This window comes from Cynocephalus volans, chromosome 4, assembly GCF_027409185.1.
Source record: "Cynocephalus volans isolate mCynVol1 chromosome 4, mCynVol1.pri, whole genome shotgun sequence".
Lineage (NCBI taxonomy): Eukaryota > Metazoa > Chordata > Mammalia > Dermoptera > Cynocephalidae > Cynocephalus > Cynocephalus volans.
In genome coordinates, this window is record NC_084463.1 from 148,348,021 (window position 1) to 148,362,219 (window position 14,199).

Genomic DNA, 14,199 nt, shown 5'->3' on the forward strand with positions numbered 1-14,199 from the left:
CCTAGTGGCCAGGGCTTTGTCAGTGCCGCCATATGCTAAGGGACAGAACTGAGTCACTAGGAGTCTTCTTTCTCTGCCTGATTCTGAACCATCAGATAGTATAATTGGTTTCCCTTGGCTTTGTGGGTTACCAGTCCCAGTTCGGGAGTAACTACTCCCTGTTTTCTGGTAACCACTCCATGCATTAGGTACCATATTGGGGTAACAGTACCCTGTTTTGTCCCCCTAGATTGCATTGGATCCTCAGCTTTTGGACAGCCGTCCCATCTAGAGCTTGGTCCTAGGATGCAGGGACTTCAGGAAAGCAACCTGCGCCATGAAAGTATCTGAAATTGTGTGAGTGGATCTCCTAACATGCTGCTCCCAATTACATCAAGTTATGAGGACAGATGATGAATTAGTGCAACTGATTAGGTTGCATGCTCTGGAGAAACCAGGATTTAATTTCAGTACCCGTTCTTCAGACTTTGTGCATCTTCTCTTCCCTGTGGATTGTGGCTGTCATCTTTGTGATTCTTTCCATGTTTGCTGTGTATGCAAAACTCTCGTAAACCTAAACTTGCTTGTTTTCACTTTGGATTCCTAGCACTTTCTCCTATGTTAACAGGCCCACCTGTGGGTGCTAACTGCCTTCGAAGGCCCAGCCTCATGGCTGGGACTTGAGGAATTTCCCTGATTTCCAGTGGGTGACATAACCATGACTTCTCAGCCAACCACCATCTTATTCTCCTTCCCATAATCCTCCATCCTCTTTTCTCTCAAGCTCTTACCGTGGGTGCCATCTTTTTTTAAGTTTCTTAAGTTTTTTTTTTTAAACACTTGCAGAAAATAATTGGCCTATAGCACAGTGCTACAGTCTTACAGATGAAAAAGGAGAGTTTGTGTTGGGGTTTGTTTAGAAATTGCAAGGCCCATTCATGAACTTTGTGTAACATTGTGAGCTAAACATGAAATGTGGAATATTTCCTGCAGTGAGTGAAACAGTTTCCAATTATAGCCTGTAATGAAACCGGTAACCAGAACAGCCTGTTTGGCACAGTTAACAACAAGAGCCAAATGAATAGACACATGAGGGATGGCCTCTCACTTCTATGTTCCCTGGCTGTGTGTTTCACCTCCTAGCTGTACTAAATCTCATGTGCTTTGCTGCCTTCCTCACTTTTCTGCTTATCCTTCCTCAAGCATAATTTCCCTTCTGTAACACCCTTTCTATGCTATTTGAAGTACCATTTGAGTGTGAGAAATGACTCAAGGATGTAGAAGCTGGCATTTAGCTTGTTTGGGATATCTCTGCCAGCCTGGGTTTAGTAACTAAGTGTGTGCCTTCTGGTCATTAAAGATCTGGTTATCAAAAAGAAAATGTGAGTGTGTGTGTGTGTGTGTGTGTGTGTGTGTGTGTGTGTGTGTTCCTCTTTCTCTGAGTTTCTCTAGGCAAACTTGAGAAAAAGTAACTGCTCCAGAAAGTTACAATTGGATAAGTCTCTGGACAAAATGTGTCCCCATATGTCCACAAAAGTTCTGCAAGTGTTAAAGCAGAAGCCTGTGAGGGGAAGAATCAAGGTTGCTTGAAATTGAAATTGAAAATAAAGCGGGGGTGTGGGTAGAAAACCTTTTTGAAAATTAGTCCACTATGAAATACCTTATCAGAATTATCAGCACACATTTTTGCCTGGGTGTACTGGTCAGACAGGATTACATTTGTCTCTGCTAGAGGCTTTTAAGATTAAAGTTGTGAACCCAGTTTAAAGCAGAAAGATCATTCTGTATGAAATGTTTTGATAAATGAGGCTAATTTAGTATTGGTAATAAGGAAAAAGTTTGTACAAGAGAAGACAAATGTGAGAAAAGCTAGAGATGTAAAGATGTAGTTGTGGTTCAGAAGGTTAAAAGGGAAAGAGTAACTTTGTATGGAATGAAATAGGTGTAGTAAATTTTTTCCTTATGAAAAGAATGGCTAGATTGTTTCAGACTGGGAAGAGGAGAAGTATGGGGCCAAAAGGAAAAGTCTGAGCATATCGCAAAATATCTGTAAGTTGTAATAATGTTTTTGAGGTGAATTTGTGAAAGAATTTTGTAATGACATGTAATCCTATTTAAATCTTTTAAACTTTTGTCAAACTTCCCACAACCAAATTCTAGAAACTCAGTCTTTTTGACTAGAACTAACTTTGAAATGTTCCAAGGGCCCTGGAGCTTTTCAATGAATATATGTATAAAAAAAAAGAAGATAAAATAAAGCCAGATGGATTATCTGACAAGTTAAACTACATGAGAAGCATTGTCAAAACAAGAAATGATATTTGATCTTCTTTATGTCATACTGATAAATTCTTAATATGTCCTCCAGAATTGTATAATGTTCCTAGGAAAATGTTATGTCTGGATATCAATGTTATCAGTCATAATTTTAATTTTAGATTATTGTATGCCACAGAAATAACCAAATTTTCTTGTCATTGTCATTTAAGTCTTGTCAGTCAGTGAAAATCAAAAGAACTCTAAACACAGGTTTTAAATAACTTTAAGATCAATTGTCAGAATAAAGGTTTTTCAGAACTCTATTAAAAACTGATGGGTCTGTAAAATGCTAATTCAGACCAAACAAAGCAAAAACAAACTACATAAAATTAAGTAACTGATAAACATAATGTTTTGTAACTTTCACTTTTGGCTCTTAACATCAATGTTTTATTTTCCATATTTAAGGAAACTTCTCCCTTAAGATATTTATAACTTACAGTAATTTCATAATGTATACTTTATGAACAGAGATGGAAGCATTTGCTTTTTCCCTATTGGGTTCCTCCAAACTTTGAAAATTCCTTGTGAGTGACTATGATTTTTAGGGCAATATGGTTATTCACATAAATTCAATAAGAATCTGCTCTCTCTTTGTAACAGAATGCCAATGGAAACATTGTTTATAAAATAGCAAGTCTTTTCTAATTTCCTGATCCCAATTCAGGTTGCCCTAATTTGTCCTAACTGCTGTTTCATCCCCCACAACCCACTCCACCCCTGGCAACAAGCTTTCCCAGCACCTAGGGATGAGTACAAAGAAAAATAAGACCTCTTTAATCAGAAAATTGATCAGCAATACTTTCATGAGAAATTTTTTGATCAAAAAGTAAAAAAGAATGTCTTGCTGTTGACTCAGCTACACAAGCTGTTCTCTAAAAATATTCGCAACCTGGAAGGGGAACACATGCCTTGAATGAGATCCTGTTCCTAAACAAAGGATTAGTGTAAATTCTTAAAATTATCAGTGTACTTATTAATGTATAGCTTGTTAACTCTAAGTAAGCCACCTGCTGTCAATCAACTGTTAAGACAATAGATAAACAAATAGAGGTCCCTCTGTCACTCCAGCCTGGTACCATAATCTATGTCCTCCATCATGTCAAATAGTTCCATTCCAAATTAACCCTTTCATCAACCTGACATTGTAGACAGCCCACTGTTGGGAGTCCTTCCAGCCCCTGGTGCACCAGCCAGCTCCTACTCAGCCTACTTCCTAACAAGTGGTTCAATCTCAGTCTGGGGTGGGGGGGGCATTAGTTCTCCTGCTCTGAGTTCTCCCTTGAGCACAATAGATATTTCTCCACAATATTCCATGGAAGAAACACAATGAGCTATACCCTGAGGCTTCCACAAGGATACCTTAGGATGGCCAAACAGAGATGACCAAAGTTTTCTGAATGTCCTAGTAGGAGTATCTTTGGCTGATGAGGTTCCCAATCTCACTGGATAGCTGAGGCGAGGTGGTAGCATAAGCAGCAGTAGCACTGTCACATTGCTGACAGCTACCTTCTTATCGTTTGGAGGTAATTCTCTAAGGAAATAGTTTGTGGGGAGGTTTGTTGTGGGATCACCATCTAGGGATAGCCAGAAAAAGGAGGGACAGCATTAGAGATATCTGTGAGAGTTTGCTGGGCCAGCACTGCTCGCAAAGATGGGCTGGGAATATCACACACATCATCTTAATTTTCTGATTCCTCAGGACCTGTATTGGCATGGGCTATGGACAAATTCTCTTCATCAAATGTACCATTCTTAATAGCAGGTGATGCCTGGCACTGAGTGTTTTACACTGCTTCATATGTAGAAGTATCAATCTTCTGCTCAGAATCACGTAATTGTGAACTCTGGGTTGTCACCAAAAGCCATTTGAAACCCCACAGAGCCTAGAGGAAGGGGTCTTATACTCTGTTTTCTTCACTTTCACACAGCTCCACAGCCGGCAGTTTTTGTACAGGAAGAGGTCTGGCAGCTAGAGAATAAATGACATTGGCAGATGAGGTTACTTTTTGGGGTGCTGACACTCTGGACCTGCAAAGAGGCTGTTGTTCATATTTGTGGAGGCATCTAGAATGACTATGATTCCAAGCTTAGGTGCATCTGCTCTGGGCTCCACTTGTGAGGGCAATGGAAAGGGAACTGAGTGCCAGTTGGTTAGCTCAATTCTTGTCAAAGGGTTACTAGCCTTGGGGCAGCTACTGGTACACTGGTCACTGGTCAGGGTGGCCAGAAGTCCCCAAGGTGGCTAGAGGGGTTAAGGGGGCAGATTGTGCCTAAATGGACAGTTGTCTGGTATACAGGTAGGGGGCATCTCTGTGGCTGGGTTACTGCTCTAACAGAATATACCTGGTCTGAGGGGGGGTGGCAGTGGAAAATCTTGAAGTAGGGGAGGTATTGGAAATGGTATGTCCTTAAGAAGGGAGCCAGAAGAAGTTCCAGTATAGAAACTTGAAGGAATAGATAATCACTGTTATATGAATGGGGAAGAAAGCAGCAACCCCAGGCTATAAAATGGCAGTAAGTTGATGTGTGGTGTGTCTTTTCACAGTTGGGTTAGGTGTGGCCCACAAGGTATGGTGGGAATCAGCTTAAATATGCTTTCTTGACCCCTGAAGCTCAACTACACGGACAGTGGCTACACCTGACAGGATGATTTGTTATAGGACAGCTTACATATTTCAAATAGAAAAAAAAAGTATCATTTACAGTATCTTAAGACAAATTGTGTTTGAATGAGAACTGAAAGTCAGGATACACAGTAGAGTCAATCAGAGGCATGGAGGCAAAGGTCTGCCTAGTTGAGTCTGTCTGTCTCTAGTAAAACCTTTCTCTTATAACAACTTACAAGAACCCCCAGGGGCTGGAGACAACTCTACCTACTTGTGTGACCTGTCTCAAATATGTTTTCAGAGAGGAAAATATCCTAAGAGACCAACTTGCAGCCAGGTAAGTGATATGGTGGATAATCCAAGGCCTAGTAATTTTCCTGGTAATACTGTCATTCTGCTATTTTGCCAAACCCACTCCTCTTGGTAAAGATTTATTCTGTCCATGCTGGGTCCAGAGACTCTTGTTATAATGATGAGAATGAACACTGAACATCTGTTGTCAAAACATCCTCTTTTTAATCACTTATAACTGCGTATACAGAATGGGAGAACAAAGCTATAGTCAGTATGTTTTCTAATATAGCTAAACTGGAAAACCTTTCTAACTTCTGAATATACTGTAATCCTCATGTCTGATCCAACATGATAAGAGCATACTTTCATGAAGGGGACTTCAATATTGCATTTCAGGATTGAGATCCTCACCCACCCACTATAGAAGACCCCTAGATAATACTAGACCAATGGCATGCATGAACCTGACAGCTCTCCACAATGTCACATCTAGAAAGATAAAACAAAGATAGCCTGCCACCTTTCAGCAATACACCCTAAGACTTTCTCATGTCGTTGTACTCCAAATGATACACACTGGTGTACTATAAGTAATACCAAGAACAAGAGAGTCTCAGACACCAAAGACAGTTGTATTCTTTGGGAAGTCCATAGCATGCCTCTAGGCCCCTGGAAAGCAGAGTTTAGCATTTTAGAGGCAGGATTTAGCAAGGACATGAGTCTCCAGTCAGGAGGGCTGCTTTCTCCAAGTTGCAATACTTCTAATTCCTCTGATTGAGTATTTCAAATAATTAAGAAATTTAACTTCTCCCAGAAGGGCCTGTGCTCCATCAGACAATGTCTTCTTCAGTGCAGACTCCTCAAACAGATCACCAGCAAATTGGACCCAGATCTCATGTACCTGAATAGAAGGTTTTCCTCACCTCTTAAAGCATGTCTACTGATGTCTAGACAATGTAGTATTTACAGGACAATGTACACTGGCACACCTGGCTCCAGAAATTGTATTTATCTATAACAAGATCTGTAACAGGACACACAGAAAGAATTGAACTGACGGCCTAATATTAGCTGGTATTGGGGTGGTTACTGGGTTAACTGCTCCTTGGAGAGGATTCACATATCATGAGTTTACTTTATGGAATCTGTCTAACACGGTAGCTGAGTTAGCCCAGACAACTGGAGATGCCACGTAAAAATTACAAGATCCCTGGACTTTGTAGCTGGTGTTGTCCTGGACTGTCATCTGGTCCTGGATTATCTTCTGGCTGAAGAAGGAGAACACGTGTTGTGATAAATAAAACTTGTTGCACATAAATAAACACTTCAAGTCAAGTAGAAGAAGATGTAAAAGAAAAATATGAACAAGCCACCTGGTTACATGAATTTTATAATCCTAACTTGCAAAGCATTTGGGAATCTGTGAAGAATCACCTACCCTTAGCAACTTGGTTTTTACCCATGTTAGGACTATCAGTGGCCTTTCTATTGCTTTTAATTTTTCATCTCTATATTTTTAAACTCAGTGTGAAATTTGTGTCTTCTAGATTTCAACATTCCCATGTGAAAATGATGACTCTTTGTGGATTCTACCCTGCACTGACCCTACTGCCTGAAACTTAGCTGGGGCTCCTAGATCAGAAATTCAGAGATTTTTATTCCTGGATAGGCAGTGCCTACAGTCCTAATCAGCCTAAAGCAGCCACTGAGGTCAAAACTTCACCCTTCAGCTTCCCTTGACATTAAGGAAATGAAATCTCTGAGGGGGGAATGAGATAGAAGGTGCTCAGTTTTCCTGGGTTTGGGCTTCTGAACACACCTCTGGATTTCAAACCACTCTGCAAGGTCTCAAACCCCTCCTCTAAGTCTTCACCTAGAAGAGTGTTACCATAGCTTATTGTACCTATTTTGGGCAACAACATGGGGAGATTGAGACCATAAGTGGTGTACTTATGCAAGTACAGTAGCTGAGTATGCTGAGTAAATGGAAGTATACAGGTTTACATGACCCCAGTGGACAAGCATGATCGATGGAGGGGAGTTTATCTTTTGAATGACCTTCCACAAAGGGCGCTAATGAGCACAGAATGTTCTTAAATATGTTCAATGTATGTGTTACAATTTGACCAACGAACATGTCTTAAAAGGAGAACAACTAAGCATGTGAAAGATTATGTTCCATAACAGTGAACTGTACCCTTAATTGAATATTCTTTAATATTCTAATATGTATTAGATAGCAAAACTATAAAAGTGGAATACCAGTAGAAGGCAGAGCTCCTGCTCAGTGAATGTGGAGTGTGTATGATTTTCTTTTTATACCAGACTTTCTTTAAGCAAGTGGCTGCTCACTCTCTTGAGCCAGCCTGCACTCTGTACTAAACTTTGCATGTATTTCTTACTTTTATGTTAAATTTGATGTGGAACCTGTTCAGTCTTGGAAGCTAGGCCACACTTCCCCTGTGAAATCTGTATCTCTTATTCATTACATTAAACCTGTTGTCACATTCCACTGATTCTGCTTTTGAATTTTTTCCTGTGGTGGACTCTAGAACCTGGTAAGAAGACAGGGTGGATTGAGACTGGCCATCTGGCCTCCACAGACCCTCTTCTCCAGGATCAATTGGGTTACAACATTTCACCTTTTAAATTATTTGTAAGAAACACACAGGCAGAAAAATGACATTATAGACACCATGTTTCCAGTAGTGTTATATTATACACTTTATTATTTTAAATAGGTTAAATTTTTATTTATCCAACCTATCCCATCACATTCCCCCCATCCTCTCCAGAATCAACCATAATTAATCATCACAACTTCTTTTCTCTGTTTCAAATGTTTTTGTTTGTGTGTTAAGAAAACTTAACATGAGATCTATCATCTTAAAATAATTTTAAGTGTAGAATGGAATGATCTTAACTATAGAGGCAATAGTGTACAGCACATCTCTAGAACTTAATCATCTTGAATTATTGAAATGTTATAGCCTTTGAATAGCAACTTTCTGTGTCCCTCTTCCCCAGTCCCTGGCAAATACCATTCAACTCTCTGCTTCTATGTGTTTGACTGTTTTATATGCCTCACATAGGTGATATCATACAGTACTAGTCCTCCTGTGACTGACAGTTTATGTAACTTAATGTCTTCAGGGTTAACATATATTGTTTATTTTTATATAAAGTCCATATATTACAATGTTTGACATATAAATGATACGTATTATTGATAGTTAAGTAGTTTTAATTGACATAATTGGATTTATGTTGTTCACATCCTTTTGTGATTGACTTACTATTTTTCTCTTAACCATAAACTTTTGAGATAATACTTTGATTGCTTTGGATTTAGTTTTTAAGTGAGATGAGAATTTTTGTCATGTTTGAGTCTTCTCTTTCACAAGCAATAGTGCAATTCACATATTTTTATTCCTCCTTTTCCTCCCACACAAAAATATACCAACTTTATATACTAAAATGATATTTAGAAATTATTATGTCACAAGGTATCAATATATTGAAAGCTAGTAGATGCAATAAAACCATACTGATATTTATATTTATAACATATTTTAGTATTTATATATCCAGGAATACTTTGGGAGCGTTTTTGTATTCTATTAGTTTTAAAAATTCCAAAATGAAAGGAAGCAGTTAAAATATCATTCAGCTTTTACATTGAAAACTAATTAAACTAAATTTAGAGTACTGGGACAACTGAATATCCATGTGCAAAATAATAGTTGGAACAATACCTCAAAATATATACAAAAATTAACTAAAAATTAATTAAAACCCCAACTATAAAAGTAAAACTGTAAAGTCTTAGAAGAAAACACAGGTGTAAGTCTTCATGACACCAGATTTGAGTACGGATTCTTAAACATGACAGCAAACGTACAAGCAACAAACAAAAGGAAATATATAAACTTCATAAAATTAAAAATGTTTCTGCATCAAGAACATTATTAATACAGTGAAAAGGACATATAAAATGGAAGAAAGTATTTTCAAATAATATGTTTCGTAAGCATGAAATATCTAGAATGCATTAAAAAGCTACTACTACTCAACAACAAAATGATAAATAACCCAATTAAGTTAAAATTAAACTAAAAAATGGACCAAAGACTTGAATAGAAATGAAATATTCCCTATACCTGTTAGAATGGCTACCATGATGAAGAAGGAAAAATATTTTGAAAAAAAGAAGACCGCAAGTATTGGTGAGGATATGGAGAAATTAGAACCCTTGTAACTTGCTGTCGAGAATATAAAATGTTGCAGCTCCCATAAAGAACAGTATGGCTATTCCTCAAAAAAATTCAAAATAAAACTACCATGTGATCCAGCAATCTTGCTTTTAGATATTTATTGAAAAGAATTGGCATTAGGATCTCAAAGAGATATTAGTAAGCCCACGTTAATTGCAGCATTATTCAAAATAGCCAAGATGTGGAGAAAACCTAAGTATCCATTGATGAATAAGTGGATAAAGAAAACGTGGTATATCAATAAGATGGAATGTTTTCAGCCTTAAAAAAAAAAAAGGGATATCCTGCAATATTTCCAATATATGATTACATGGATAAAACTGGAGGACATAATTCTTAGTAAAATAAGCCAGTCACAGAAGGACAAATACCATGTGATTCCACTTTTATGAGTTATTGGAATTACTCACAGTTATAGGATTAGAAAGTAGAATGGTGGTTGCAATGGGCTGGGGTTGGGAAAAATGGAAAGTTGCTAATTAGTTGCTATGGAATCTCAGTTATGCACGATAAATAACCAATACATGCTACAGCAGGTACTAATCTTGGAAACATTATGCTAAGTTAAAGCAGCCAGACCTCAAAGATAACCCTTTCTATAATTCCTGTATATGAACTCTCCAGAATCAAAAAACACATAGAAATTCAACACAGATAGCCAGGGGGCGAAGGAAGTAGAGAAGAGGGAGAAAGTAAACGGTTCCTCAAAAAAGTTATGGAAATATTTGCATAATATTTTAATTCTATTTTTCCACAATCTTTTTGAAGTATCCTCATATTTAAAAGGTATGCTGTAGTGATGAAAAATTTTTGGAACTAGATATAGGTGTGAATGTAATAATTGCCAGTGAATTGTTTCCTTTGAAATAGTTATTTTTATGGCATGTGAATTTTACCTTAATTGTTTTTAAGTGAGCTTAAGTATATTTTTACATGTTTTTTTATTTGTGTGTCTTTTTTAGTTAAGTGCCTAATTATACATTTACCCACATAATTTTTGTATTTTCTTGATAAAAATTTGTGTGCAGACAATAAATACAACAATAACTACATGCCATAAATTAGTTGTCCTTTTAACTAGTTTATTTTAGCTATTGGATTACAGAAGTTTTAAATTTGGTGTAGTGACACTTTTCAATTTTTTGGCAAATTACCAAAATTTAAAAATATATATAATTAAGGAATTCTAATAACATTAAGAGTTCTTGTATATATTAACAATGTAACTATTTTGCAAAATGAATATTATTTTGGTGTACAATTGACTTTAGATATTCATACTAGTCAGTCTATTTTTACCATACTAATCATATTTTATAAAATTAAAACTCTTCACACACACCTTCTTATTCCTATTTATCCTGGTTCTGCTTCTATCAGGTTTGTTCCTTTACCAGAGAAAAATCCTATCAACTACTTCTCATTCATATGCAGATTGTCATTGTTTAACTATCTATGCATGTATTCATAAACAAAATATACCCTAATTTTGAAAATGTTTTAAGTAGATTTGCATGATATTCTACTGAATGTCTTATTCTCCAGTTTTTTTCACTCAGATGTTTGCTTTTGAACTCATCCATGTTAATTCACTCAGTTATACGTTATTCTCCGATTTTGAGGAATATATACACTTATTAGACATTTACAAATTGTTTCCCAAAGAGCCTGTCAACTTTATATCACCCACCAGCAAACAGAAAAGTTTTCTTTACTCTAACACCTCACCGCACTTTGAAATCACCAACTTTTGTTTGTTGTCAGTTTTATGTGTGTAAGAGTGTTTCATATCATTTAACATTTACGTTTTCCAAATCATTATTGAAGTGTTGCATTGTTCATAAGAGGTTTCTTCTTATGTGAATTGTCTGTTGTATGGTGCTTTATTCATTGTCCTATTGATTTTTCATCATTATGTATTAATTCAGCAGATAACTGAATCTATTTTCTGAAGTCTGTGTCTTTTTCTTATACCATATTTGTTATTATTTCATAATATATACTTGAAAAATTTTAAGCTTAAAGATTATTATTTTTTGTGATTTTCAGCTATGTTTAAGGATCGCTTTCATGCTTTATTTTACACACACAGATACACACACACACACACACACAGGGTTGGTCCTTATTTGTATGATTTCAATATGCACAGATAATGGATATTAATGACCATGATTTTGTTTTGAAATTTGGAGGAAGGAACAATGTGATATCAGAAGGAAGTGCCCCCGAGACAGAAAAAAATCAAATCCATAGCTTTTGTGAAGAAGTTCATTGTGGTAGGATCTAGATATTCAATATTTGTACTGTTGTGATTTTTTTTTTTAATTTGTTAATACCATTTTAGGAAAACATCCTTTGGTTGTACTGTACATTCTAAGGATATTATATTGATATGATTAATGAATAAAAGAGTCTCGAGAAAGAAAATGAGTTCACAAGATAATAATTTAAAGTAATAAATAAAGATGAAGGAAAGCAAAAGAAACACTGCCACTAAAACTTACGTTTGAAGGAGACAGATCATTGTGATGAAAATAATACCTGTTGGAAGCAGAGTTAAACGTGAGTGTAGACCAGACCCTTTTGTATGCCTTCCTTCTTGGGCCTGGACAGTGAGGAATGGTGGCATCTGAAAGAGCATCACACAGTGGCAATGGGTCACAGGAAAACAGTCAAAACTGAGTAGGTGCAGGGCATATAGGGAATCCCACAAGAGTGGGAGGGGGCTTAGTTCTGGAAAGAGCTGTATCTTCCAGCCAGTTGGACCTTACTTTGAATTGTGCTTTTCTTCTGTTATTCTTGAGTTTAAGTATAATCGTCATAAGTAACAAGTCTAATTTCTATTTTCTGTGAAAAAATAAAGATATAGTTTTATGCCCAGGCTCTGGATAATATAGTAAAAGAGGGAGAAATACACATTCACAAATCAGCCTAATAAAGATACCTGAGAATTGAACATGTTATTTGTGTTATATGAACCACAGGCTGTGATGAGATTTCTACAAATGAGCATGGACCTAAGGACAGAGGTCTACTTTGAACCGGTTTCAGACACAAATAACTACATGGAAAATGATCTTCACTTAGCTGAAAAAAAGGTTTTCAGTGGATTAGGTGGTGTAGGATCAAGTTACTCAGCTATAACAATAACATTATTATAATTACAACTATGGGACTCTACATGAGTTGAGTTATACGGAGACAAAAGTACATGGTATACAGCATTTTATAGTAATGATTATATACATACATGCCTGGGTGGTTTTATTGTGTATATATCAGTAAGCATATATGCACATATGTGTAAATATATGTGTATGTGGACATACTAAAATGAAAATAGGTCATTCTATTTTTTCTGAATGTAAAAACAGTATAGGTAGAGGGTTGCAATGATCTTTATTTTAAAATATCCAAGAATAACAGAGTTAAACTATTAAATTAAAACAAATATTTCATCATACTCTCTTGATGTTGAGGTACAAATTATCACTCAATTTTTAAAATTTAATTTTCAGTGTGAAATGCATACTTTACTGATAAACTAATTTTTCCCAAACACTTTTTTCATTGCCAATTTTACATCTTTGTTCCTTAAACTGTAGATGATGGGATTCAGCATGGGAATCACAATAGTGTAAAATACTGACACTATTGTGTCATGGTCCAAAGCATAGCTGGAACTCGGTCTCATGTAACTGAAGAGGATAGTTCCATGATAAATTGTCACTCCAGTTAGGTGAGAGCCACATGTAGAGAACACTTTTTGCCTACCTTTAGCAGAATGCGTTTTGAAAACAGCCAAAAGAATAAAACAGTAAGAGATCAGGACAATCAGGATAGTGACTACCTCAATACAGCCCACAAAGTAGAAAAGTAGAAGCTGGTTTGTGTGAGTGTCAGAACAAGAAATAGCGAGGAGAGGAGGGATATCACAAAAGATGTGTCTAATTTCATTGGATCCACAGAAGGACAGGCTGAATGTAGCCACTGTATGTGTAGTAGCATGTAAAATGCCACCGAAATAAGAAGCAACGATGAGTGGCACATAGACTCTGGGTGACATGCTCACTGAATACAGAAGCGGGTTGTAGATGGCCACATAGCGATCATACGCCATTGCAGCCAAGAGAAAGCATTCCGTGGTTCCAAAAGTAGTAGCAAGAAATATTTGTGCTGCACATCCAGGGAGTGAAATGACTTTATCTTTTGACATGAATTCTACTAACATATTTGGTGTAATAACTGAGGAATAGCAGGCATCCACAGAAGACAACACACTCAGAAAATAGTACATGGGGGTGTGAAGCCTGGAATCCCCAATGACCAATACAATCAGCCCTAAATTTCCCATGAGAGTAAAGAGGTAAATTGCTAGAAACAAGAAGAAAAAGGTGATCTGCAGTTCAGCATTGTCTGTGAAGCCCATCAGTACAAATATGGTAACTTCAGTGACATTCTCCATGATGAAATCTCACAGAACAAACTTGAAAATATTTATAAAATTACAGTTTATATCACTATAAACAATGAACAATATTGTGAATCAAGGGAGCATGAACCATGCCTTCACATATACACATTCTTGCACTCATGATTTTCTAGCAGCACATCAGAAGACAGTGACAAGTGTTCATGCCATTTGCTTCAGAATCAAAGAGAGATTAATTCACTTACTGGCTGAATTCTTGCTATCTCAAAAACCATCGGGCCTACTGGCT

At 36.7% G+C, this 14,199-nt stretch overlaps 1 protein-coding gene across 1 annotated transcript; it reads right to left on the minus strand.

The window, feature by feature from the left end:
- Nucleotides 1-13,022: 13,022 nt before the first annotated feature.
- On the minus strand, nt 13,023-13,943 carry LOC134376896 (olfactory receptor 5T2-like). The gene has a single exon (XM_063095472.1). The coding sequence runs from the start codon at nt 13,941-13,943 to the stop codon at nt 13,023-13,025; it is 921 nt and encodes a 306-aa protein (XP_062951542.1).
- Between the last annotated feature and the right edge of the window lie 256 nt (nt 13,944-14,199).

Bases quoted from the DNA above. Each gene is read 5' to 3' on its own strand.
- LOC134376896 (XM_063095472.1), bottom strand. From the start codon at position 13,943: ATGGAGAATGTCACTGAAGTTACCATATTTGTACTGATGGGCTTCACA.